The sequence below is a fragment of the Symphalangus syndactylus genome, chromosome 8 (assembly GCF_028878055.3).
Source record: "Symphalangus syndactylus isolate Jambi chromosome 8, NHGRI_mSymSyn1-v2.1_pri, whole genome shotgun sequence".
Taxonomy (NCBI): domain Eukaryota; kingdom Metazoa; phylum Chordata; class Mammalia; order Primates; family Hylobatidae; genus Symphalangus; species Symphalangus syndactylus.
In genome coordinates, this window is record NC_072430.2 from 57,865,738 (window position 1) to 57,892,333 (window position 26,596).

The 26,596-nt window shown below is 39.9% G+C and overlaps 1 protein-coding gene across 4 annotated transcripts in view; it reads right to left on the bottom strand.

The window, feature by feature from the left end:
* Window positions 1-1,864: 1,864 nt before the first annotated feature.
* DAAM1 (dishevelled associated activator of morphogenesis 1) overlaps window positions 1,865-26,596 on the bottom strand; it is a 183,223-nt gene continuing 158,491 nt past the window's right edge. For all 4 annotated transcript variants that reach the window (XM_055289211.2, XM_055289210.2, XM_055289209.2 and 1 more), the window contains 8 exons: window positions 20,811-20,917; window positions 19,443-19,531; window positions 18,079-18,247; window positions 14,009-14,116; window positions 12,651-12,711; window positions 9,742-9,873; window positions 5,669-5,839; window positions 1,865-4,601 (listed from right to left, as the gene is read on the bottom strand). In XM_055289211.2, coding sequence (XP_055145186.1) covers window positions 4,392-4,601; window positions 5,669-5,839; window positions 9,742-9,873; window positions 12,651-12,711; window positions 14,009-14,116; window positions 18,079-18,247; window positions 19,443-19,531; window positions 20,811-20,917 — 1,047 coding nt within the window. In that variant the 3' untranslated portion in view covers window positions 1,865-4,391. The remainder of the gene's footprint in view (window positions 4,602-5,668; window positions 5,840-9,741; window positions 9,874-12,650; window positions 12,712-14,008; window positions 14,117-18,078; window positions 18,248-19,442; window positions 19,532-20,810; window positions 20,918-26,596) is intronic.

Sequence of the window (26,596 nt, forward strand, 5' to 3'; positions counted from 1 at the left end):
TATGTGTTACTAGTTTATTTACTACAAATATGTTATTTTGAAGTCTACTCATTTTTTTTAAAGTTAACTGTAAAACAACCTCAGGCAGGTCCTTCAGGAGGTACTCCAGAAGCACTGTTATCATGGATGACAGCTCCGTGCGGGTTATCGCTCCTGAAGCCTTCCAGTGGGACAAGATGCGTAGGTGCAGACAGTCTCATTGATGATCCTGACCCCATGTAGGCATAGGCTAATGTGTCTTAGTTTTTAACAAAAAAAAAGTTTAAAAAGTTAAAGTTAAAAACCAAAAAAAGCTAATAGAGTAAGGATGTGAAGAAAATACCTTTGTACAGCTGTGTTTTAAGGTTATTATAAATCAAAACATTAAGTAATAAAGTAAAAGTTATAGTAAGCTAAGTTTTATTAAAGAATTTAAAAAATAAATTTAGTCTAGCATAGATGTACAATGTTGATAAAGCCCACAGTAGCGTATGTCCTAGGCCTTCACATTCACTCACCACTCACTGACTAACCTGGAGCAACTTCTAGTTCTGCAAGCTCCATTCATGGTAAGTGCCCCATATAGATGCACCATCTTCAATGTTTTATATGGTATTTTTACTGTATCTTTTCTATAGATATGTTTAGATACACAAATATCATTGTTAAAATTGCCTATGCTATTCAGTGCAGTAACATGCTGTGTAGTTTGTAGCCTAGGAGCAATAGGCTTTGTATACCATATAGCCTAGGTGTGTAGTTGGCTATGCTATCTAGATTTGTGTAAGTATACTCTATGATGTATGCACAACAATGAAATCACCTATTGGCACAATTTCTCAGAATGTGTCCTTGTTAAATGACACGACTGTAATTGTGTCGAAAGCACAGTATTTTAATAAAGGTTATCCCTTGCCTAACAAAAAACCCACATTAGGTTATAGAAAAGAGGCAAAGTTCTAGATGGATCACGTAACTTCACACCTCTGTCAGAAGCACATTTCCTTCAGTGATCATTGTTTTGGGGAAACTGAAGACACTGAAGCATATGATCTGAAAATTTCACATTTCCCCCCCTTTCTATTAATACACCAAGGTCAACTGAGGATCTAGGTGGTTCTGTACATAATTCCATACCCAAATATACAAATAGGCAGTGGCTGAGTTTGTGGGTGGTAATGTAACATTTGTCTAACATGCAGAAGGGTCTCTCCTATCTGAGTGTCAGCTCCACAGAACGTTGTTACTATAAAGTCATGCAGTGACTTGATAAAAAAACAAGATGGTCAGCTATTACAAGAACATCATGAGTTCATTCCAAAGATAAGAAGAATTAGTGTTTGGACTGCTTGGGTATTTTATCAGTCACTGGGGCAGTTTTTTTCCAACGTGAACTTAAATTGAGCTAAGGATGACTAGGCAGCAAATGTGATGTAGGACAAAGGGAAAGTTTCAACTTTCAGAGGATACTGATAAACAAATTTCTTGATCTGTATGGGTGCCATTTCCCATACTGACCCATATCAAATTAATTTTTAATAAGAAAAAAATGCCTCAAAACAAAAAAGGTTTTGATTCTAGAGACCAGAGATTATTTTCTCTACTCCAGTTGAATAATTTCACCAGTAGCCCTACCACACGAGTTACCACAAGAAATTGTATAACTCATACATAAACCAAGTATAGAAAGAGGTGGCATATGATAACTTGAACATACTGAATGCTGCCATAATAGAAAACTATATTCTTCTAGGTCCAGTAAGTACAAGTTTAAAAACAGGTATATATTTCTGATTCAGTGAACAATTTGCAAAATTGAAATTCAACGGTGGAAACTGCAAAGAAGTTTGATGACACTGTTTTAATAATTCATAGAAAGCATATATGTACACCCAATGAATTCATCTCTTTATTGCATATTGCTATTTTTAAAAAAATGTACAGTCTCATAACACATACATTTTTTTTTTCTCAGTACTATCTAACAACAGTCTTGCACCTAAAGACTAAGTGGTTCCAACTACTAAGCTAATAAGATACAAGACATATAATTAAGTTTACAAATTACGCATTTTCTTTTTGGCATTAATTTAAAAAAACAAACAAAAAAAGTTTAAAATACACACCCAAGAGAGAAAAGTGGCTACTTACACCAGCACCAATCTAAAAAGTAGTTTTTTTTTTTGTTTTGTTTTTTCTTTTCAACAATGGCACATGGAATTACCTGCACACAGTTTTTGGGGAAAGAAACCAAAAATGGAAATGGCAAAAGAGGCCCACCAGGATGGCCATATCAAAGGAGGATGATTAAAAGAAGGGGCAAAAGGGACAGCTACACAAACTTGCTCCTTTATGTGACTTGCCCTCCACCTGTCTATTCCTTAAACTGTAAGACAAAGCCATTTTCAAAATACAGTTCCAAAACTGAGCCAGACCAAATTTATCCTGCTACAAATAGAAAAGAATATACATAGAGGCACTTTAGTTAAGGAACAGACAAAACCATCATTATATTCCAATCTTCCTCATCTCCAAGCCTTTTTGAGCCAAGTCTCTATCTGCACCTTTAAAATGGTGTTATTGCAGACCTGGGTTAACTCGGGATTGGGGGAGTGCAACCTCTGCTTTGTATTTATGACTGTTTTATTTGCTAGTCATTTATTTCCATATAGCGTGTAGAAAGTCACTAAATTTGCAATGAGGAAAAGATGTAAAACCACAGCTCTTGACAACTCTTAGAGCACTATTTCACAGCTTTCACATAGCGCAGATACCTCGCCATCTGTGCTAAGCATTATAGTTTATACAAATTATTTTTAAATAGTATGATTCCTGTACAGTGCACACATTGGTATTCTATTCATCCCTTAATATCCCCATTAGAATATAAACTCTTTGGGGGCAGGGACTGTCTTGCTTACCATTGTAGCCCTACTATGCCTGGTACATAGTAGGAACTTAATAAATATTTGTTAATTGACTGAAAAACTCAATTTAGTGAGTAATGTTCTAGTGCAACAGGACAAACTACTCTCTCCACAGGAAACCCAACCACAACAGGATCGATAGAAAGAAAAGAGAAAACATTAGCCCCCAACTACAAATAAATAAAGCAAAGCCAAAAAAAAAAAAAAAAAGTAAAAAAGTAACAGTCCTCTTTATATATCACATAATTTAAGGATATTAAGAGTTGGTAGGTTAATGGTAAGCATCTATATTTTATTTTCTAATGTTCATTGTTTTTATTCATGTCTCCCTGAGAGCTTTATTTTTTTGGACTGAAATTTTACAGGTAGCTTTACTGACACACAATTTTAAAATGACAACATATAAACAGCAATCACTTCAAATATACTTAGAGATAAATAGATCTGGGCATCTCTGCTGATGTTGACATTTTGTGCATTCTTTATGTATCCTTTAGTCCAGACCTATATTTACAGAAAATGCAGCTTGTCCTACAAAACAGAAAATAGAAAGTATAACAAAAAGGCACCCCATTAATTTTTTTTTTTTTTTTAAGTAATCTTTATCCCTTCAGAGAATTCTTCCTTTAAGTCTTGGGTGAGATATTTTATTTTTAAGGTTTATATATCTATATTGTTAGAACAAGCATACTCTGGCAATGTTGTTCTTTAAAAAAAGCATGGATTGCATTTATATAGTGTTTTTTTTTCCAAAAATCTGAAGAAATTATCAAGAGCACTTGGCAGAGATAACTTGATGAAATCAGGGGAAAAAATTGATGTCCAACTTTTAAATATACAAACAATTCTGATTGACATTCTACATAATTCAAATTGTGTGCAAGATGTTCTCAATAAACACTTACAGACTGTATCCCCATATCAATGTCAGAAATTCGAAGCTGGTCCTATTACTGATGTGATACATCAACATCACAATGTCAGCTATCAAAAACCATTTTAAATCTATATTTTTCCAACTCCAGTTCCATCAATGAAAATAATTTCAAAGGATATCGAGCTTGGAAACCATAAAATATTTTGCAAGCTTTTTTTTTGTTTTTTTTCTTCTGTTTTTCCTTTGAATCTAGGGAATGTCTCTGTCATCTCTTTCAGGAGATAGTATTGTGCTTCTGAACAGTCATGGCGTTCGGGGAAAGAAAATTGGCCACACTCAATGTGAATATATACACGAAAGGTTTTGGAGCACATACATTAACATAAATCTTTTTAACCATACGTATAGGTCTCCAGACAACACTCAGACATCTATATACATTTTTTAATATATACACACATACATTTACATACACACACATTCACGCATTCACTCACAGATGAAGGAAAAAATTGCCACTGTTTGCATTGCAAGGCAGTGTAATGAAACGTTCTAGTCACTTCAGAGGGCCGCTAATGAGCTTTCTAAAAAAAAGTATTCATGGAAAATTAGAAATTAAGTTTTGTGATTGGTCTCTCTCTGCTGCTGTCAGTCATCTGGTTGGTAATGCGTTTGCGATTCCGTTTCAATTTAGAAAGGTCTTTATCAAACACTTCTCCTGAGCGTAAAGCCGAAACAAGGTCATCAAACTCTCCGCTTTCTTCACTATTCTCTTTAGCTTTTCTCATTTTACGTTCCCTTTCACGTTGTTCTTTGAGCTGCAAATAGAAAGAAATAACCTCTTCAAGACATGTCAAAATGTTGCATTTTGTTTTCAGTAGAGGCGAATTCTGTGAAATATGGTAATGCTCCAGACACCAAGCTATGCTCATCCTATAACCCCTCTGGATATCACAAGAAAGGGGTAATTGGAACATGGGGTCTCCATTGCAGGAGCAATGGACAACAAACAACCACCACTCCCTTGTGGTTAGACCCTCACCACCTAGATTCTAGGTAAACTGCATGATATTCTAGTTAAAATAAGAGCAATTGAGGCAATTTGTGTTTTTGCTAATGAAAATTAAAAAAAGGTATCACTAGTACATAGACCCCAAATAACTAAAGCAAATGGTCATCAGGCCATTTTCCTTATATCAAAGGCTTAGCTTGTGTCTACTGTGGAAGCCTGAAACCTGATACACAACAGTTACTGTTATTAAAAGCCAACTAATACATACACATGGTAGACAATTTGGATAATTCAGATAAAAGGAAGGTGGGGGAAACATCTTTAATTCTACTACTGTGAACTTTTTAGATAGAGGGTTATCACACCACTATTATTTTCTATATGTATTAACACATCTTAAAAAACAAAACAGAAAAAGATTTCATGTAGAAATCACTTTGTAAACTTTTCTGTATCATTATTCTTTGAATACATGTCTTTTAAGGACTGCATTAATATTCCATTATATAGCTGTTATATCATTTAGAACTCATGCCCTATTGGGAAACATTTAGGTTGTCTTTAGCTTGGTGCTATTATAAAGAATGCTGCCCTTTTTTGTGTAAATTTATGATTATTTCTTTAAAATAATTGCTAAGAAATGGAATTCCAGAGCAAAGGATGTGGATAGATTTTTTTTTTTTTTTAAGGCTTTGAATATACACTGTTAAATAGCCCAAGAGAAACAACAGCAATGTAAAGTCCCACAGCATTCTAGAGGGTACACTGAAGCCTTCCTTCCTGCCAGGTCGGAGTGCTCTCTAAATACCTTTGGCTGGGCTGCAGCCATAGAACTTCTAGGAAGTGGAATTGATCAATTAATCATCCTCTCACCTGAGCTTCCATGCGAGCTCGACGTTCTTCTTCCTCCTTTTTCTTTCTCATATTTTCGTTTTCTTGTTTGGCTTCTGACACAGCTTGAAGAAATTGATCAAAAATGCCAAAGAACTCATCTGGTTGTATTTTGCCAGCCTCTTCCCCAAAGTGCTTCACTGCTTTAGTAAACTAGGAAAAAGACGGTTTTAAGAAGTCAATGTTTCATGAGAATTCCATAATCAATCAAATATAAATAACTTTAGAAAGACTAAAGCCCAGATTGAGTCAAACATAAGTTTTGTTTGCTCATTTATTTTTATTTATTTTTTTTTTTGGAGATGGAGTTTCACTATCACCCAGGCTGGAGTGCAGTGGCATGATCCCAGCTCACTGCAACCTCTGCCTCTTGGGTTCAAGCGATTCTCCAGCCTCAACCTCCCAAGTAGCTGGGATTACAGGCACATACCACCATGCCTGGCTTATTTCTGTATTTTTAGTAGAGTCAGGATTTTACCATGTTGGCCAGGCTGGTCTCAAACTCCTGACCTCAGGTGATCTGCCCACCTTGGCCTCCCAAAGTACTGGGATTACAGGTGTGAGCCACCACACTCGGCAGTTTTTTTTTTGTTTTATTTTTGTTTTTGTTTTAATAGATGGGGTCTTACCTGTTACCCAAGCTGGAGTTTAGTGGCTATTCAAAGGTATGATCACAGCAAAATACAGCCTCAAACTCCTGGGCAATCCTTCCTTTTAAGCCTCACAAGTAGCTGGGACTATAGGCATGTGCTGCTGTACCCGGCTGAGTCAAATATAACTGATGGATTTTTATCTTCAGCTACTGAACATGTCTATTAATCTTTTTTTTTTTTCTTTTTTGAGACGGAGTCTCGCTCTGTCGCCCAGGCTGGAGTGCAGTGGCGCGATCTCGGCTCACTGCAAGCTCCGCCTCCCGGGTTCACGCCATTCTCCTGCCTCAGCCTCCGGAGTAGCTGGGACCACAGGCGCCCGCCACCACGCCCAACTAATTTTTTGTATTTTTAGTAGAGACGGGGTTTCACCGTGGTCTCGATCTCCTGACCTCGTGATCCACCCGCCTCGGCCTCCCAAAGTGCTGGGATTACAGGCGTGAGCCACCGTGCCCAGCCGTCTATTAATCATTTCTAAAGTAAAAATTGTAATACTCCTCAGCTTTTGAAACCACTTATTCCTGTCTACCTCATTTGAGCTTAACATATATGATGACCTCCTATGACTTCTTATTAACTAAACAGTAGTAAAAACAAAATATTGTAGGGCACAGCACCCTAGACGTAAAACTAATAGCAAACTCAGCAGGGGGAGGGAAACTTGTACTTTTAACTTTTCTTTGAAGTAGTTTAATGTCATTTACTGGTGCCATATGGTAAATATAGAAAGCAAATGGAAGCCAGTGCCTCTTAGCTGCTTTTCCCAATCATAAATAATGCTGCTATTGTTCAGATATTTTCAGGGTCTCAACGAGAAAACAGCAACTGAGTATGGAATCTTTAATGCAACCCAAAGTGTATGACTGAGAATACAATTTTATTCCAAATTCTTTGCTTTAGAACTCCTTTCAATGCCAATCTTTAAAAAAGTTTTTTTTTTTTTTTTAAAAGATATGGGGTATTGCAATGTTACATTGCCCAGGCTGGACTCAAACACCTAGGCACAAGTGATCCTCCTGCCACAGCCTCCTGAGTAGCTGGGATTATAGGTACATGCCACCATGCCCCAGTGTCAATCTTTTTAAATGGCCAAAATGCAAAATACCAAGAAATTTTTAAAGTTAGATAAAAATATATGTATACAGTAACAATAGTGTATCCAGTCTCTTTTTAGTTCTTCCAGGGGTTATCTCCATAACTGAAGATAGTATGTTTTCAATAGTCTTAGCATTATTATAACTACCCAAATAATATCCAAATTGTTTGTTAAAATTATACTTCCTTCTGTAAGAATCTAATGCTATTACTCCTAAGCTACTAAGGATAGTGTTCCTAGCTTCACAGTCAAATACATTTTTCCCTACACCCAATCAACTACTTAACGTTTTCCAGATTTTAAGTTTTCTTCGTATTTAGACCATGATGTGTTTACGCAGTGCCCCCAAACAGCTTATAACTGGTTTTATTTTTATTGCTTTACTTGCCTTTGTTATATTGTTAGGTTCTTCTGATATCTCAGTAATACTATCTACCTTAAATATTTTCAACATTTATTTTTAAATAAAACAAGTACTGGCTTATATTTATATATATGTTACAGTTACTATTTCATATCTTTAAACTTGTAATAAGAGTGTCCTTTTTACCATTTCTGTCTTCATGAGGAGTTGTTTTCAATGTTTTACTTATTTAGAAATATTCTATTAGAAAAGAGTTCTTTGGGCAAAAACCTAACATTCTTCAGACGCCATATATAGTGCTCTAGCTTGCTCCATGGTTTTATACGCTAACTTATAAAAGTTCTGGTATGAACAAAATAGCAATAGACAGTCTACAATTGGATTTCTAAAACATTCTAGCAAGACAGTCTACAATTGGATTTCTAAAACATTCAAGTTCACGTACTTCAAGCCATCCCGAGTGATCTTTTTATCAAGGAATTCTATCAAAATCTTAGAAATCTAAAGAAAACTAGGCCCAGATTAAAGTTCCATCCCCTACACACACACACACCCCAGTCAGTGTGCAAGGGGGAAATTTACCAGGTCTTTATGTTCTGCTAGAAGATCTTCAACATCAGAGAAGCGTGACGCTGGCTACTGTGATGAACAAGCTGACAATAGCCAGTTCACACACAAAAATGTTTGAGCCCCTTGATGAAGTAGGTGCTATATTGCTCAGGTGGGATATCAGAACAGGGGGAGTCTCTTCCTTTATGAAGCACAAACTCTAAAGTGGTGAGGCATACATAAAACATGGATGGGGGCTCTTTCACAGTGGAGGTCTGAATGATGGTTGCTGACATCAGTTGACTGATTTCCACTGTGGGATATCAGAGGTTGGACCTCTGACAGCAGCCATTTGAACATAGATGGCCATTTATTTTATAAGGTTAGAGAGAAGGTTTAATGCTGAGATTAGCTAATGCATGTGAACAGCCTACTTCTGAACTTTAACTGGTATGTGTGTACATTTACATAAACAATCATCCATATCTACAACCAAACAGGTGACCAGAGAAAAATAACATCCATTTACAGAAGTTTCGAAACAAAAGACTCAAGTAAAAGCAAAAGAGTGTTGTGGCAACTGAGAGGTGGGTAGAGTAAAAGAACCAATGGGGTGGGGAAGAGTGTTAATATCATTTATAAAGAACGAGAAGAGGAGAGAAAATGAGAGACTGTGTACGTCTTGTATATGAATGTGAATGCATTTTGGAAGAGGAAACAACCTGAGATAGAGAGGAGTGAGGTGAAGCTGAGGAGCTAAGAGGTCATGGTTATTAACCAGCAAAAATTTCTCTCTGAGGGAACACAAAATGTGAAATAGCAGAAATCATAAAAATGTCTTACTAAAAAAAAGTACCTCTTGTAATGAGACTCTGAATTAAAATGCATCTCTTTTAGCAAGTTCTGCTGGAGATTTATACAGGTAGTATCCTGTCCTCCAAGGCTGTATCTCAGATGAGCATATTACAACATAGAGGTAATTTAGGCACATGGCTTTAGTAACACCTGATTGCACATTTGATTCTGCCCCTGGTTTTCATCATCTACTCTTTTCTGGTTCCCAGAGATAAGTACTTCAAGCCAATTTCAACCAAGAGAAAACTGTCAAAGTATTTGCTGGTCTTACACCATTCAGAGCCTTCAAGGAAGGCAACATAGGCCAGTCAGACAAAAAGGGTGTGTTCAGATTAATCAGTCTTGGAAATGAAAATACACCTATGTCATACAAAACAATGGAATCTGGAAAGTAATTATCTACTTTATTTCCCGCACCACGAAGTTTGGATCTCACTCCTGCTATTCCCCTCCCCCTCCCTCCCCCACAGAATAATAACAAAGTATCACGCTGAAGCCCAGTCCGGTCAAACAACACCCAGTGCACAAGGGGAAAACTCACCAGGTCTTTAGCTTCTGCTAGAAGGTCTTCAACATCAGAGAAGCTGAAGCTGGCTACTGTGATGAATTGGCTGACAACAGACACAAACTTATCTCCGGGCTGTGGGGGCTGAGACTTCTGATATTCCAGCTCCTTAAACACAGGAAATGAATAATGTCAGTGCAGGCTTCAAATACAGACATGAGACACACCTTGTCTCGTATTTCACATGCCTTAAATTTAATAAATCAGAATGGCAAACACATCAAAACTTGTTCTAAAACATTTTGTTATACTCTAGTGTCCCTGCCCTTCCTCCCACCATGCCAAAGCCATGCCCATGTGCACACGCATATTTGCGAATAGCAATTTACCAACAATCTAAGTACCTGATCTATGTGATTTCTCTTTCAGGCTTTAGAAAGCAAGCAGATTTGGATTTGGATAAAATTAATAGAAGTTAAACACATAATGGGGGCAAACTGAATTCTAAGGGTTTGTGAGTGAAAAGAAGAGACTCTACTTGTCAATATTCCATGCTTAGAATTCTGGTGCCTTGATTTTTTTCTTTCCCTCTCAGCCAAGTCTATTTACTTCTTAAACTGTGGGATATGGGTCAGTAGAATTTTGGCTGTAACATTTGGCACCATAATCTTCTACCATTTTTCTCTTGTCCATAACATATTGGTTTTTGTGAACAGGCCTGTAGGGGAATTAGTCTCTTGTTAATTATCCATATTCCCCATTATTACAGCAATGAACACAGATGATTCAAATCTAATGTTAATAGTTAATTTAATCATTGCCAGATGCACATTCTTATTTAAAGCTCACAACATCCCTATGAGTGAGGGATCACTATTCCCATTATACAAACATATAAATTAAGGTTTGGAGGGATATATTACTTGCCCTGAAGTAGTGCTGACCAGTGACAGAGCCAGAATTTGAACTCAGACCTGCCTGACTCCAGAGTCTTGGTAATAACTATGTTGTATACCAATTGACTTAAACTAGATTCTCCCTTATTTTCTTGCACTGGCAGAGATGTTCACAAGCAGGCGCGTAGTCGTCACAGTTTATGGGTTCTGACTCAGCTCTACCACTGATTTGCTTCTTAACCATGGCATGTTGCTCTGGACCTCAGTTTATTGATTTTTTTTTTTTGTAAGAGGGCAATATCTACATCATCACTACACTCAAATGAAATAACAGAAGTGAAAACTCATCAATTATGGAGCTGGCACTGATTGGAAGAAATTGCCATGATTCCAGTACTTTAGCCTGGAAAGTGAGTGTATCTGTGTTCAGTGTGGGGACCGGAAAGGCATGTGAAAGTGTTTCATTAATGTATAATTTCATAAATATTCATCTTTGATACCTTCAAACAATATAATTAATTTGTGTAAAGCACAATTAGAACACATATATATTTGGCCAGGCGAAGCTCTGCCCCCCACTATTTCCTTACAATATTACATCACCTCCAAGGGTAGGGGAGGCTTCTATAGCCCCTCTCCTATAAAAAGTGTGACACAGTGTATATGACCCAAGGGATAGAGTGATTTCAGCAAAACTATCCTTTAATAAAGCAACAACACAAAATTTCCCTGGAAGCCCCCACCCCAGGCCTTGCTCTGACCTGGCTCAGAAGCAGGGGTCAGAGCCAGGCTTTAGGGCCATCATAATGACCATGGACCCTCTGGGGCTGGGAGAAAAAGTTCAATCAGTAGATTTTTTTTTTTTAATACTGCCCCCTACTCCCTACATTAAAAAAAAAAAAGAAAAAAAAAAACCTCACATGCTCCTTAATTTATTGAAAACAAAAAATTAGACATTGTGACTTTAATTTTTATTAGAGGTATGTCTTTAATTAATTAATTCAACTACTTTCTATGGCAGTATTGTGATTAAAAAAAAGAAGGGAGAGTCCTCACAGCATTACTGATAAATGATCTGAAAGATACTTATGAGAGGCACCTTTCCAAGCTGTCTGCAAATCCGTCTCCTTCACCCAGAGCAGGCCCGAGCTATGTCTGCTCTGAGCACAGTCACCAGGGATGCTACTCTGCCAGCCTGTTCTCATCCCTGCCCCCTCTCTCGCTGGCAGCTACATCTGCACAGTACCCACAGGGCACTGTGCCAACAGGCACGTTTCATCTTACCAGGTCCAGTCCGCCAGCCTGACTGGTTTTCCTTCCTCAGAGGCCTGGGCCCAGGTTGTCTTGTATGCCTGGGATAACCTCCCTCTATGCACCTAAGTTTACCCCACCCTCTTAAGCCATAGCTCAAACAACTTCTTTTCCAAAAGAGAAGCTTCCTCTAATAGGGGCCAATTGTTCCTCATGCCTCCAAAGCACCCTCAACCCACTGCCTTCCTTAAGGTACCTCTGTAATCACTCTGCTTATCTGGATGCGGCCAGGCTGAGGGAAGTGGCTGCACCGATTATTGCAACACCTGGAGGACAAGGATTCTGAGTCATCGTGACCCTCAGCTAGAGCATGTACTACAGTGTCTGCTTAGTAAATACTCCCCAAAGGACCAAGTCAAAAACAACAGAGAAGTTCGATTGGTCTACCGAAAGTGAACACCCTATATTAGCAGCACTTGGAAACTGAGAGCATCCCTGAAGATCATCTAGTCCAGCCCACTCATCCTTATGAATCCTGCCTTACAGATAAATTGGTGGCACACTAGGTCCAGTTTCCAGTTCCTGCTGCAGTGACTCACCCACGACCCCTGCTGCCTGCAATCAAGTTGCCAGGCTGAACATAACCTGCCTTTGCTTCTTGTGGTGGTGGTTCTTATTTTTTAATCAATAAATGTTTATCCTGGGCATAGCACATGCCAACACAACCCAGCTGCTGAAAACCACCAGCACTAGAGATAGTGAAGAGACCAGGAATTAGAACAACAAAAAAATACTCACTGTCTCTACTGCTTTCAAGCCACTTCTCAAGGTACTTATTTCTTTGTCCAGCTCAGTCATGCTGTTGTAAATAGCAATGTTTTAGCAATCAACATGTGACTTACACATATTAAATATAAGATGGGTTTAAATATTTCACGCTTGGAAGTCCATACTAGTTTAATTTAAATGTTTAAAATTCCCTTCCATGCTCAGATCTCAAAGAAAGACAACAGTATTTTAAACTCATGAAATGTAGGTATAAAATTATGTTTGTTTTCTGTAGCCAGCAGGTATATTTTACAGGTTAAAAATAGCAGAATAGAAATATCTTCCATCTGTACAAAAATATTTTATGTTTCAAACTCAAAAAAATCTCACTTCAGCAAATTACTCCATGTAGAAATAAATCTCTTGCCATACTTGGCTCCCTTTGAAAACAGAAAACAAGTTCATCTGCAATCATGTTCACATTGTACTCTGTATAATCAGTGTTCTGCTTTTCACTAAGGCCCCAATAATATGAATATTACAAGGTTAATGGCTTAAGTTGCAATAAAAAATGATTTTTCTTCAAGTTGTATTAACTAGTTTTTATTTTCATCTTTTTTTAATAGAGAAAGGTTCTTGGGCTGCTCCCATACACAACACTTTCTATTTCATGGCTTTTAAACATTAGAGATTGAAACTTAATTCTCCCAGATAATTTACAACATATAAAGAAACTCACCAATACTTCATTTAATTTCATGCCTTATATAGTATATTTCCACCAGATTCCATGAACAGAGAGAAAAAATGAGCCTGCTCATTACACTTTTCAAATTCACTGCAAAAAGATGCAGTTTATGTTTTAAAAAAAGAGCCAAAAGAGGGAGGGAAAAACAGCAAGGAAAATTGCCTGCTTCTCAGTCTCTGAAATGTGGTGTGAAGTTTGTGGTAAAAGTTTGGCAACTTTCCATTTTATTTTTAGTTTCTTCATTTGCTTAAAGACTGCTTCCCATTAAAGAGCTGCCTTGGTTTCTGGGAGTATGTGTGCATATGTGAAAATTATTGCAATGTTCTGACACTTAGGTCTTCTATTTGCTTAGCCATGCATCTTTATTTAACTAAGGTGCTCCTACCTGTATTTAAAAAACCTGCCCTTTAAAAGTATGAAAGTTAAAAATTGCATGCAGTATTCCAAAGAAGCTAGAACAAACATATATTCAAAACCTTGTAATACATTTGAGTGATCTGGATGAGATTCAAACTTTATTTCATACAATGTTCAGGTGAAAACAAATAGAAGGACTGACTTCATGCAGTGCAAACTACCTCAATGGCTAACACACAATCCAAGTGATTTAAGAAACAAACACCCACTGTAAAGTACTTACTTTACTTTCGCAGCTTGAGGAATATCTCGCAATTCTTCATTTAGATTGAGAACACTGGGGTACTTATTTTCCACAATAGTGATGAGATAGTGCAAAAGGGTAATGTTTCTACAATTGAAGAAGGGGAGAGTATTAAACATTCAAATTATTTTCATTTAAACTACATAAATATATGAATAGTTAATATCTGCATATGATTTATATGCTCAAATGGCAGAACCCACAATAATGCTATATTACCTGCATTAACTTCAAAATTTGGAGGGTCATGTAAGGCAAGGATTCTCAAGAGACAGGAATAATGGGAGAGCCTCCATGGGGATTACATAGATATATGTCAAAAAGAAGCACACAATTTCTAAAAAGAGGATAAGAATTACATTTTTGGCCCATAATGTGCATCTTTCAAAATTCTGGGTAATGTGACGGGTGATCTAAGTGAATCTGAACCACTGCCAGTGGAGATAAGCTCAAGTTTACCTTCCCAGTGGATCCACCCTAAAATGGGGTGTGCAGGTTTATAACTAGTAGGCTTGGGTGGAGTGGAGTGGGGTGGGGTGGAGAGTGAGGGATGTTTATCCCACTGAAAAGGGCAGCTATTCTTAAGTCTAAAGTACAGAGCAGCAACTCACTGATGACAATTATTGATACTTTTTTTTTTTTTTTTTAATTGAGATGGAGTCTGTTGCCCAGGCTGGAGTGCAGTGGTGCAATCTCAGCTCACTGCAACCTCCACCTCCTGGGTTCAAGTGATTATCCTGCCTCAGTCTCCCGAGTAGCTGGGATTACAGGCACCAGCCACCATGCCCGGCTAATTTTCGTATTTTCAGTACAGACAGGGTTTCACCATGTTGGTCAGGTTGGTCTCCAACTCCTGACCTCAGGTGATCCACCCGCCTCAGCCTCCCAAAGTGCTGGGTGGGTGTGAGCCACTGTGTCTGGCCTATTGATAGTTTTTAATAAGGTTTCGGCCAAAGGGTGGTCAGAAAGTTAGAAAGCCCCCTTTCTCAGGGCTGAACCTGGAAGTGGGCCATAACTGCCACCATGTGATATCCTTGCAGCCTTGAATCCACTTCCTAATTTAGCAACACTTCACCTCCTAACTGCATAACTCAGTAGTTAAAACAGTTGGTTGTGCCAGCTCCCTCTCTGGTGGTGACAGGGCTGAACTCTGACTGACCTGGATGGAAAAGACCAGCGTGCAGGATAACAGTATCTTATTAGGCAACACTGTGTTGGTCTGATCCCATTGTCACTGACTGCTACACATTACAATCACCTGGACTCCAGATGCCTGGGCTAACCCCAGAGATTCATTTAATTGGAATGAGGTGGAGTCAGGCATGGGCATTCTTTAAAACTCCCTGTTGATTTTATCAAGCAGCCAGGATCAAGAACTACTTATCTGTTGAAGTTAGAATTAGGAGGGTAAAAATACATTCCTTTAAAAAACATTTCCATAATTTCGGCAGTTTGCTAATTCACAATGCTAAACCCCAGTATTCCAACTCACCTCTAACCAAAATGATCAGTTTTCAAACAATTTTCTTTACCTTGCATTTCATAGAAACAATGCAATCCTATAAATCCATATTTTTCTCACTCTCAGTCTCTCAATAATTAGAAAACAATTGCCCACCAAAGCAAAACAGTGGCCAATGATTTTGGCCACTTATTTTTCATATGTTCAGCTGCATCCTTCCATTTCATTTTTTTTTTTTTCTCTTTTGAGATGGAGTCTCGCTCTGTCACCCAGGCTGGAGTGCAGTGGTGTGATCTTGGCTCACGGCAACCTCTGCCTTCTGGGTTCAAGCGATTCTCCTGCTCCAGCCTCCTGAGTAGCTGGGACTACAAGCGCATGACACCACGCCCAGACAACTTTTTCTATTTGTAGTAGAGACGAGGTTTCACCGTGTTAGCCAGGATGGCCTCCATCTCCTGACCTCATGATCCTCTGGCCTTGGCCTCCCAAAGTGCTGGGATTACAGGTGTGAGCCACTGCACCCAGCCTCCATTTCAATTTTGCTCTTCACAGAACCTACCTGTCTGCCCATGTGATTCTTACCTAAGGGGCACAAGGAGTGAGCAAAATGCCAGCCACCATCACAGGAAAGAGTAAGGCTATTTTTTTCATTTTTTAAAAGAAATGCTTTGCTATTGAGAGACATTTCAATTAATTTCATTAACCATACACATCTTTCTTGCTATAGAAAGGTTTAAAACCACATCTGATCTTCATTTGCTTGTGATCCAAATAATACCTCATTTGACTAAATGCAAATTCTTAAAAGAAAGAACAACAACAGCCACACATTTGATTCTTCCCTGCTCATTACCAGGAACTCAGCCTTCAATGCTGAGTGAATGCACCCTTCCTGCTGACTGTCCCACCACCTACACTATCTGATTAGATTCAACTGAACAATGTTCATGGGTGACTGCTTACAGGCAAAGCACTGTGCTAGGCATGCAGGTGTATAAAGGCGTGGGCACTGCATTTGGGGACCAAATATTAAAGGCAGAAAAAAAAGAGGAAAAAGAAAGATCAGAAATAGTTGTAGATTGTTCTTTTGAAAAGGCTTGTACTTTATATAAATTCTGTAGTAACCTCAGTAAATAAGCAGATAATCACGTAAGTGCCAGGTTATTGGTAAGTATTGGGGATGGGTGATTGCTTTTGTGTGTGTATAGTTGAAGGGAATGCCCTTCCTTAAAAAGGTAGCTGGCTCTTTAGACAAAAATAAGATCTGCCATTCCCTACTACAACCTCCAAATAAGATCCTTCTGTTGCTAATAGAGCTGTGGATGGACCAACAACGCAGGTGTCAAATACCTGTAAGGCCAAATACCTTGCTTGTTGTAACCATAGGCAAGCTGAATGAGCCACCTGACCCTGAGTCAGTTTCTTACCTGACAACAGGTGACAACAGTATTTGGCTTGTGTACTTCACAGGCTAGTGGGACAATCAAATGTGAAAGTGCTCTGAAAAGGATCAAGTGTTTACATTAAAAATAAGGTGGCAGGGCTATAACAACAGCTGCTCTTCATTAATCTATCTCTACACGATGCAAAAACAACAAATTAACACATTGCTTATTTCTTCTTGGATGGATTTAAGGTTGCCAGAATACTATGCTTCACGAACCCTATAGAAAATATAGGGTAAAAGCCCCTATTAGTTAGAAATAATTAGGGTGAACAGCCCATATTTCTCAAAAGAATTTGGGTATGAAGAAGCTTACCTTAGAAACAATTGTGCAAGTTCCTTTGAAGTCAGTGAGAATCTCAGAGAAACAAAGCTCTCAAGGAAACTCAAGTTAATATGCCTAATGACCCTATCCTGTTAATGACACAAGAACGTTTTCACATCTTGGTGTCTTTAATGAGAATCTGTTCACCTAATATGCAGCATTGAACACTTTCTAGGAAGCATTTTAATGAGACCTGCAATGAGCAACTAAGTGTCAATAGCCAAAATGCATTTATACCTAAGTTTTTAATATAGTTGCTACCACTGTACAAATAAAAACATAACCTAAAAACCCCAAAAGCTTCATATTCTAGCACCAACTATCAGTTTTTTTCTTTTCTGTGGAAAACTGTTTTCTGTAGAGGGGTCATGGGGAGATGTCGAGTGTTGGTAGCATCCTGTCCTTGGTCTGGGTGCTGGTTATGCAGGTGTGTTTAATTTGTGAAAAATCATCAAGCCCAACATTTGTGATGACTGACCTCTTCTTAGTATATTACACTATAATAAAAAGTTTACAAAAAATAATTTTTTAAAAAGGCAAGACAAAACAAAAACAACAGCAAAACAGAACAGATGATGTCCCTGTGGACCAAAAATGGATGAAGGATAATTGGTCAAACAGGAATGTGGGAGATGCCTGTGGTCATGAGAGAGGTTTAGAGAAGAGTCAGTGCCAGAGAAGGGAAGAAAGTAGTGAGAAAGAGAAATTCCACCTGAAGAATGCAGTGTCATGAAGGCTGAGGAGGACCAGAGAGGCATAAATCTGAGCCTGGACCTACACACCTGGCTCCCCCAAATGTTGGAAGATCTCATACTTACTTGTCAATGCTGGATTTTGTGTCAGCAATTTTGTTTAGGCTAGATATCTTGAATCCATATGCATTCCCTCTTTGACCTTTATTCATATAATTTCCAAATGCCAAAACCACCTCCAGCAACTGCTTGAGGGCACCACTCCTAAACACCTCTTCTGAGCCAGAACGAATTGCTTCAAAACAAAACACATAAAAACACGATTACCAAGTGTTTTGTTGTTTGAAATCAAGACGTTTCAGTGATACCCATTCTAAATTCACACACTTAATAACAGATATTGAAGATGTAAGACTGAGTTATTGGGTTACCGAGAGCACTTTCAAAACGCTTACACCAGAAGCAAAGAACAAGGACAGGGAGAGCCAACTCAAGTTGTTACCAACACCCATAGACGGCTGCAAAATCCTATCCTTTCTCAGGCCTTTCTTGGCTGACTCATCAGTCATAAGCACTGAGGAATATCTAGAACAGCAATCCCATCTCCAAGATTTCTTTACAAACATTTACTTGTCTGGTGTGAGTCAAGTTAACAGGATTATTGATCAATTCCACTGACAGAAAACCGGTTAAATGTGTTACACGTTATAGCTTGCAGGTGTCATAACACAGATCAGAGCTTAGGCAGATGCCTGATTCCAGCCTGCGTTCCGTGGCTGTGCTCTTCAGTTGCCTTGCCCACATTTCAAACATTTACAAATTTTAAAAATCAAACGATACAATAGCCTCAAATCTTCCCTTTAAAAAATCTACTAAGGCTCTGTTGTGACGAAGCTAATTACAGGTTTAATGCTAGTAGCAGTGAGATTAACTCCCCACCAACACCCTCACAGTCACAAGCCCAACCCTGTAGAGGAGCCCAGGAGGCGTGCTGTGAGCTCCGAGACTAGGGCAGGGCATCAAGCACTGACCTTAAGTAATCACCTCTCAGAATTTTAAAAGATTTTGAGCCAAAAAATAAAATAAAAAATTACCAGGCCAGGCGCAGTGGCTCATGCCTGTAATCCCAGCACTTTGGGAGGCCGAGGTGGGCAGATCACGAGGTCAGGAGATCGAGATCATCCTGGCTAACACGGTGAAGCCCCATCTCGACTAAAAGTACAAAAAATTAGCCAGGCGTGGTGGCGGGCACCTGTAGTCCCAGCAACTCAGGAAGCTGAGGCAGGAGAATGGCATGAACCCGGGAGGCGGAGCTTGCACTAAGCCAAGATCGCGCCACTGCACTCCGGCCTGGGCAACTGTGCAAGACTGTCTCAAAAAAAAAAAAAAAAATCACCAAGGGGATCTTGTTTACTATATGCACTTGGATTGCACTTTTAAATGGGTTGTAATGATGAACATCATTTCCAATCTAGGCAGCTTGACTTTACCTTCCACTTTAGGTTTCACTTCTGCCACACGCTCTGCAAACTTCTTTTTGAAGTACAGCGACTGCAACCTTTGCTGATAGTGATTAATTCTGTAAGAGCAAACATGTACTAATTGATATTCATTTAATATATCTAGGTTCACTTGATAACAAATATGGAGGTGGAGGTGCCTAGAAGCACCTCCCCCAATACCCACCCACTCCCCCGACACACATACATTAGTTGTTCTCATGGACAGGAACACAGGACATTAAGCCAGCTTTGCCTGGAGAGCCCATTTTGGTCTGACCTACAGGGGCTATTTGGCCAACTGCAGCAAAGTCCTTAGCGCCAATCAAGGCAACTGCTAAAAGAAAGTGGGAGCCTGCTGCTGCTGCTGTTGACTGAAGCCCATCTCTCCTCCCTCAGAGTCCCAGGAACTCTTTTGAGCATAGAAGAGATAAAAGGGAATGAAAATGTAAAGAACACCCTACTGCAAATAAAGGACAGTTCCCTACACTTCTCCCAAATTCCAAATTTCTTAACTTTTCATTTTACTTTCCAAAGTAAAAACTGGTCTCCAACACCCGCTTCCCACATTGTCCTCTCCTCACTCCCATCTGCAAACCTCTCTCTGTCTTCACAGTGAGCACCCTCTCTGCTCCCCTAAAGGAGAAAGCTGTGCCCTGAGGTTCACTGAGAGTTTCAGGACCACTGGTCCTTCTCTAATGCGGAATCAATTTTCTAGGCCTGAGATAGCAGATCGACTTAGCTCATATGTCCAAACCCAATTTCAAAGCTGTGGCTGCCTCAGGGATTTCTGGAGAAGGGTTCAGAGAGCTTGCCAAGGCTTCGTGGGAAGAGTGCCATGATTGATTAGTGATGTCTGCATGTGTCATGATCTGACATCTAGAACCTGGTTGTTCAGTTATGTGGGCTTGAGGCTGACATTGTCAGAGTCTGTCCATATATATATATATATATATATATATATATATATATATATTTTTTTTTTTTTTTTTTTCTGTTTTACAACCACCTTGCCATGCTAAGCTACTTGGAAGCATGAGACACTATCCCAAAAAAACAAACTGGTAAGGAGAATAATACTGACTGCAATCAAGAAAAGTTATTACTTGATAAGGCCAAAGGGGCCCAGAAATACAGATAATTTTGAAAAAACCCTCACCCTGGCTCATCCATAGGCAAGAACTGATATAAACAGAACAATCAAATTCCACATCACTCAGACTTGAGAAGATTTTTAGAATGAAAAAGCTTTCAAATTAAGCCAGGTTAATTAGCCCAAACAATTCAACATGAATTGAAAATTCACGAAGCTTAGAAAGGGAAGGGACATCTTCACATTCCAAGCATTTTCAAACTCACCGGCTCATCTCAAAAAGGAACCTGTCAGCCTTGGCCATCCGATCCAGTTCGTGTTTATGTTCCTCCAATAGGTCAATGTCACTTTTTTCAGGAACAAATTTCAAGAGCTGAAAAGTACACATGAATATTAAAACTGAGGTTTATCACTTAAATCCATGTAGTAATTTTTCATCCTTTCAGTTAATTTGTCCCAAGATAAAATGTTAACTCTTGTTGAATGTATAAGCTCTGCTCACAGGTTAAGATACAATAGAAATGATTAAATCTTTTCATTTTTACTTAAAAGTAGTTAAATGGGTATAAGATTCATTCCTGGCACCTTTCTGTTCTCTACTGCCTCTCAAATCAGAATTGTGGGAGTTCTCTACTGGAACCTCTTTTTCACAGACCACTAGAAGGACCTTAGAGAGTCAATGCTCTCATCAGCAGATGATACAACTGGGGTCCAGGGAGAGTAAGCCACTCACCCAGGATTACAAAGCAAGTTTGGGTAGTCATTAGAAATAGAACCTAGGTCTCCTGACTCCCAGCTCTATGCCTTTTTCTGTTACATCATGCTGGAATGAATAATTCCATTTGTAGTTTCCATTCCATTTTCTTATTTTTCTGGTGTATCTAATTCAATCTTTTTTTTTTTCCCTTCCATGTAGAGCTGGGTGCAAGGAACACAGTGGGATTTGATGTTTTTAATTTCATATTTTATTTTGAAGGAAGAAATGAGCATGGGATGTGGAAGAAATAGTAACAATATTTAACACTGCACTGAAACAGTGCTACTGTACGTGTCTGATTTCCTTTCAAGGTACGCACGTTTTGGATGTGTATGCAAGACCTGTGGACTCATGCTGTTTTCTAGATCAAATGCCCTTTTTTTTTTTTTTTATTGTACTTTAAGTTTTAGGGTACATGTGCACAATGTGCAGGTTTGTTACATATGTATCCATGTGCCATGTTGGTGTGCTGCACCCAGTAACTCGTCATTTAGCATTAGGTATAACTCCTAATGCTATCCCTCCCCCCTACCCCCACCCCACAACAGTCCCCAGAGTGTGATGTTCCCCTTCCTGTGTCCATGAGTTCTCATTGTTCAATTCCCAACTATGAGTGAGAACATGCGGTGTTTGGTTTTTTGTCCTTGCGATAGTTTACTGAGAATGATGTTTTCCAATTTCATCCATGTCCCTACAAAGGACATGAACTCATCATTTTTTATGGCTGCATAGTATTCCATGGGGTATAGGTGCCACATTTTCTTAATCCAGTCTATCGTTGTTGGACATTTGGGTTGGTTCCAAGTCTTTGCTATTGTGAATAGTGCCGCAAAAAACATACGTGTGCATGTGTCTTTATAGCAGCATGATTTATAGTCCTTTGGGTATATACCCAGTAATGGGATTGCTGGGTCAAATGGTATTTCTAGTTCTAGATCCCTGAGGAATCGCCACACTGACTTCCACAATGGTTGAACTAGTTTACAGTCCCACCAACAGTGTAAAAGTGTTCCTATTTCTCCACATCCTCTCCAGCACCTGTTGTTTCCTGACTTTTTAATGATGGCCATTCTAACTGGTATGAGATGGTATCTCACTGTGGTTTTGATTTGCATTTCTCTGATGGCCAGTGATGATGAGCATTTTTGCATGTGTTTTTTGGCTGCATAAATGTCTTCTTTTGAGAAGTGTCTGTTCATGTCTTTCGCCCACTTTTTGATGGGGTTGTTTTTTTCTTGTAAATTTGTTTGAGTTCATTGTAGATTCTGGATATTAGCCCTTTGTCAGATGAGTAGGTTGCAAAAATTTTCTCCCATTTTGTAGGTTGCCTGTTCACTCTGATGACTTTCTTGACTTTGAGGCTTTCCCCAGAATTTGATGCTGGAATTAGATGATCCACTTAGTAGGTTTTCAAATGTTTGTTGGATTTAACTGAGGGACCTCAGAAAAGGCAGTTAGTCTGGGTGTCATCAGCAGAGAGAGGGAATTGGAATTACAGGCAGGTGTTGTGTGAGGCTGGAATACATTCCAGGCAGAGTGTATACTATGTGCCGGGGTCTGGAACAGGCAGGATAGCACTTATGCAGGTGGAAGGGCAGTGGTAACATCAGTGGAAGAGGGCAGGGCAGGGTAGGCAAAGGCAGGGAGTAGCAAGGCCTTATAAGAAGTTCTGTCTTTACTTTGGGGGCGCTGGGACATACCTTAAAAATCTCATGTAGGAGAGTGAGTTTACATTTTTTAAAAAAATCGCCGTGCTTGCAGGATGGAAAAAGAATTAGAAGAGATTAAAAATGAGAGGGGGTCATGATTAGATAGTGGTATAGTAAGTAATCTAGGTGAGAGATGATGGTGGCCTGGATAGGGTGGAGCTAGTGGATAGATTCTAGAGCTATTTATGAGACTAAAATGGAACTGGCCTGCCTTGATGGATTGTGGTATATGAGGGAGGAAGAGTCAAAGATGACACCGGGGCTTCTGGCTTAGACAACAACGTAACAGGGAACATGAATTGAAGGAAGAGAAGGCTGGAGGTAGGGTGGGCCAGGATGGGGAGGAGAAGGTGAGTTTAATGTTCAAAATGTTTGCATGGAACCAAGTAATGATTTCTAGTAGGCAGTTGGACAAATGGGTCTGAAGCCCTAGGAAGATATGTTTGGAAGCTGAAGCATGGCATTGGTTTTAACAGGTAGGTTACTGAAGGTGCGGGTGTCAGTGAGATTTGGAGAGGTGCCATCAAGAGAAAAAAAGCAGGGCTGAAGAGAACCAGCATTCAAGGGGCCAGGACAAGAAAAGGAAAAACCTTCAAAAGGAGGCCAAGGAGATGGCAGCCAGAGAGGCCTGCGTGGCTCACAGGGCCATGGGAAGACAGCATTTCAGCATGCAGCCATGGGTGCCAACACCCCAAAGAAACTAAGAAAAATGAGGGCCCCACAGTGTCCCCTGGCTCTGACACCAGGGAAGTTGCAAGTGCCCCTGAGAAGAGCTCTAGGGAGGGGAGGAGGACAGTGCAGCAGAGTGGGTAGAAAGTGAGTGTGGATGGCTTTCAAGACTCTGGCTGCGTGAGAGAGAAGACAGTAGCTAAATGGGGATGTGGAGTCTTGAGAGGGGCATGTGCATAAGACTGTGTGTGTGTGTAAGGGGTGTGTGCATGAGGGTGTGCATGCAGGGGATGTGTGCACACTGTGTGTGTAGGGTGTGTATGTGTGGTATATGTGTGTAGAGGCTGTATGTAGGGGTGTGTTTATGTGCTAAAGGCTGACACTTGAATGAGCTAAGAGTAGAGAGGGTGAGGTTGCAGATCTAGAGAAGGGGGCAGTCAATCCAGCTGGGATCCTGACTAGAAGGAAGGAATGGGGCCAGAGCGAAGGGAAGGGACATCCCCTCCATCCTAATGGGACGGAAGTGGGGGAAGATGGAAGTAGATGCCAGGGAGTTCATAGGTCTGGGGGCCTGATAGCTTCTAGGCATTTCTGTTCCTGAGTTCAAACGGTGCCACTGTTCAGGATGTATCTTGTTCTTTCTCAGTGCAGGGAAGTAAGGGAGGAAGGCAAGAAGAAGGGAAGAAAAAGAGAGAGGAAAGCATCACCCCAGCCTCCCTCAGCTTGGATTTTTTCACATTGGGCAAGGAAACTGAGTTCTAGCCTCAGGGATCCTTTCACTAATTTGCTCAGTCCCCTCTCTCCCTGCAAACTTGTGCTGAGCCCACTTGTCCTCTCTTCAGAATAACACAGTCACTACATCTCTTTTGTTACCTAAAAGCACACAGTAGGAGCCACACTAAAAACTCAGTCCCTGATCAAAGGAGAGTTGTGTAAAGGACCGTGCGTGGGTAGTTTTAACAGAGGATCGGGAGTCAGGCAAATATCTGGGAATAAGGATAAAGATATGTGTTCCAAGAAAGAAGAGCATATAGCTCTCATCTGAGATCAGAGCTCAGCAGCTGCAAGCAGCAAGAGAGGAGGGGATGAAAGCAGCCACCAGGCACATCCTAAATTGGAGTAAGGAAATGCTGGCATCAACACTTGTCTGGGAAGAGTGTTGTATAGAGGAAACGGAAGTAAAGAACAAATAGTAAAATGCGGAGGAAAAGAAAGAGCGTGGGAGATGACCAGAGAGCAAGACACACACAGAATTATCAGGACAGGCCAGGTCAAAAAATATCCTACTTGGCCAGATTCTGCTTCAGTAGACTGGTTTTCTTTCTTGCATTTATTTGAAGTACACTGTATTTGCACTGCAGGCCCTTTTGGCAAGATTTTGAAATCCTTTCCCTCAAGGAGGAATTTTGCTGGATGCAATTCTACAGTAAACAGATCTTGTGGAATTTTAAAACATACGACCTTGTCAATAGGAGCTGAAGGCAGGAGGACTAAAGTGGCTTTATACATAGTCCTTCACTTTGGGTTAGCACATTGGGTGCAGCAACTCGAAGGAAGGGTCACCTGGGAGGGGCAGAGCACTGCCTAGAGCTCCACTGTCCCAGAGCAAAGACTGTGTGTGACTGGTCTACAGCAAGGGAGGGAAGGGTATGTGAAGGAGCTAGAAAATGCTCTCAAAATAAATTTTGGGTTCAGGAGATACTTTTAAACCGTTCATACACAGAGCTCCCCAAGAGACTTGAGAACATAATCATTAACTATTTTGATAATTAAATAAAACCTTTAAAGGACAGCATGAAGAGTTTTTCCATGGCAAATGTGAGGGATTTCCCCCAGGACTATTCCAGCCGCAGAGGTTGCAGGGAGGGGGCAGGTCCATTAGGGAGTGTCTCTGCAAACATCATTCCTCCCTGCGTGGTGTCTGAGACCTTTGAGGACATCGTGAGAACCATGGAAAACACACTTGCAGATAGACAGGCACTCTACCCAGAGCAACTTCACCACTCAGGATTACTGTTAACAACACAAAATACCCTTATTCTCTGCTCTTGGAGCAGGGCACACCTACAGATGCAACCTGGAGTTCAGTCTAGAATCACAGTTGCTTGTGCCCACAGCTGAACTTAGGTAGACTTGGCTCTAACAAACGTGGACTTATTGACCAAAACCACTCAAAATGTGAGCCCATCCCCAGAACAATGAGACAGAAGGATGGAACGATCTTATAGCATTCTGAGACTATCACCACAGAGCACAGAAAAGTTAAGGCCCAGACCAAGGGGCAGGGGGCAGAGACAGGTGAAAATCCCTAGAATATGTGCGAGATCAACAACATTGTTATTTGGGGACAACTAGACAAAGATGCCAAACAGCCCATGACCCAGTTGGAGAGGCTACAAAGAAATGCTATAGAAATACTGGCTGCTTGGTCATGGATAATAAAAATTATATCAAGATACCATGGGCAAAGATGTATACTGACTGGGTGTAAATACCATTCTTGCTACCCCTGGCATTTAAATTTACTGCTATTTATGACACAAGAGGGTGCTGTACAATGTATGGAGGTTAAGACTTAGCCCCAAGACGTTTACAACCTGCCTTGTGACACATATGTGTATTTAGATACAGATGGCAGTGTTAGGCGTTTAAAGGTCATTTTCATGGTTGTGGGTCTGGTGACCAAGACACAAATTATATTTAGAGTTTAGTAATCAATCAGTTTTTGTAGTATAATTTGCAATCTCACAGTGCTAGTGAGATTCTCGATATTCCTGTGAAACACAGATTTTCTTCTAGAGCTAGATTTATATGATTTACTGAGGTATAATGACTTAATTGCAGCTTGAGGGATGCTGTGGGTCCCAGGCATTTGACAAACTTGATCTTCTTTCTCACCCATCAGTTTGGGAGGCAA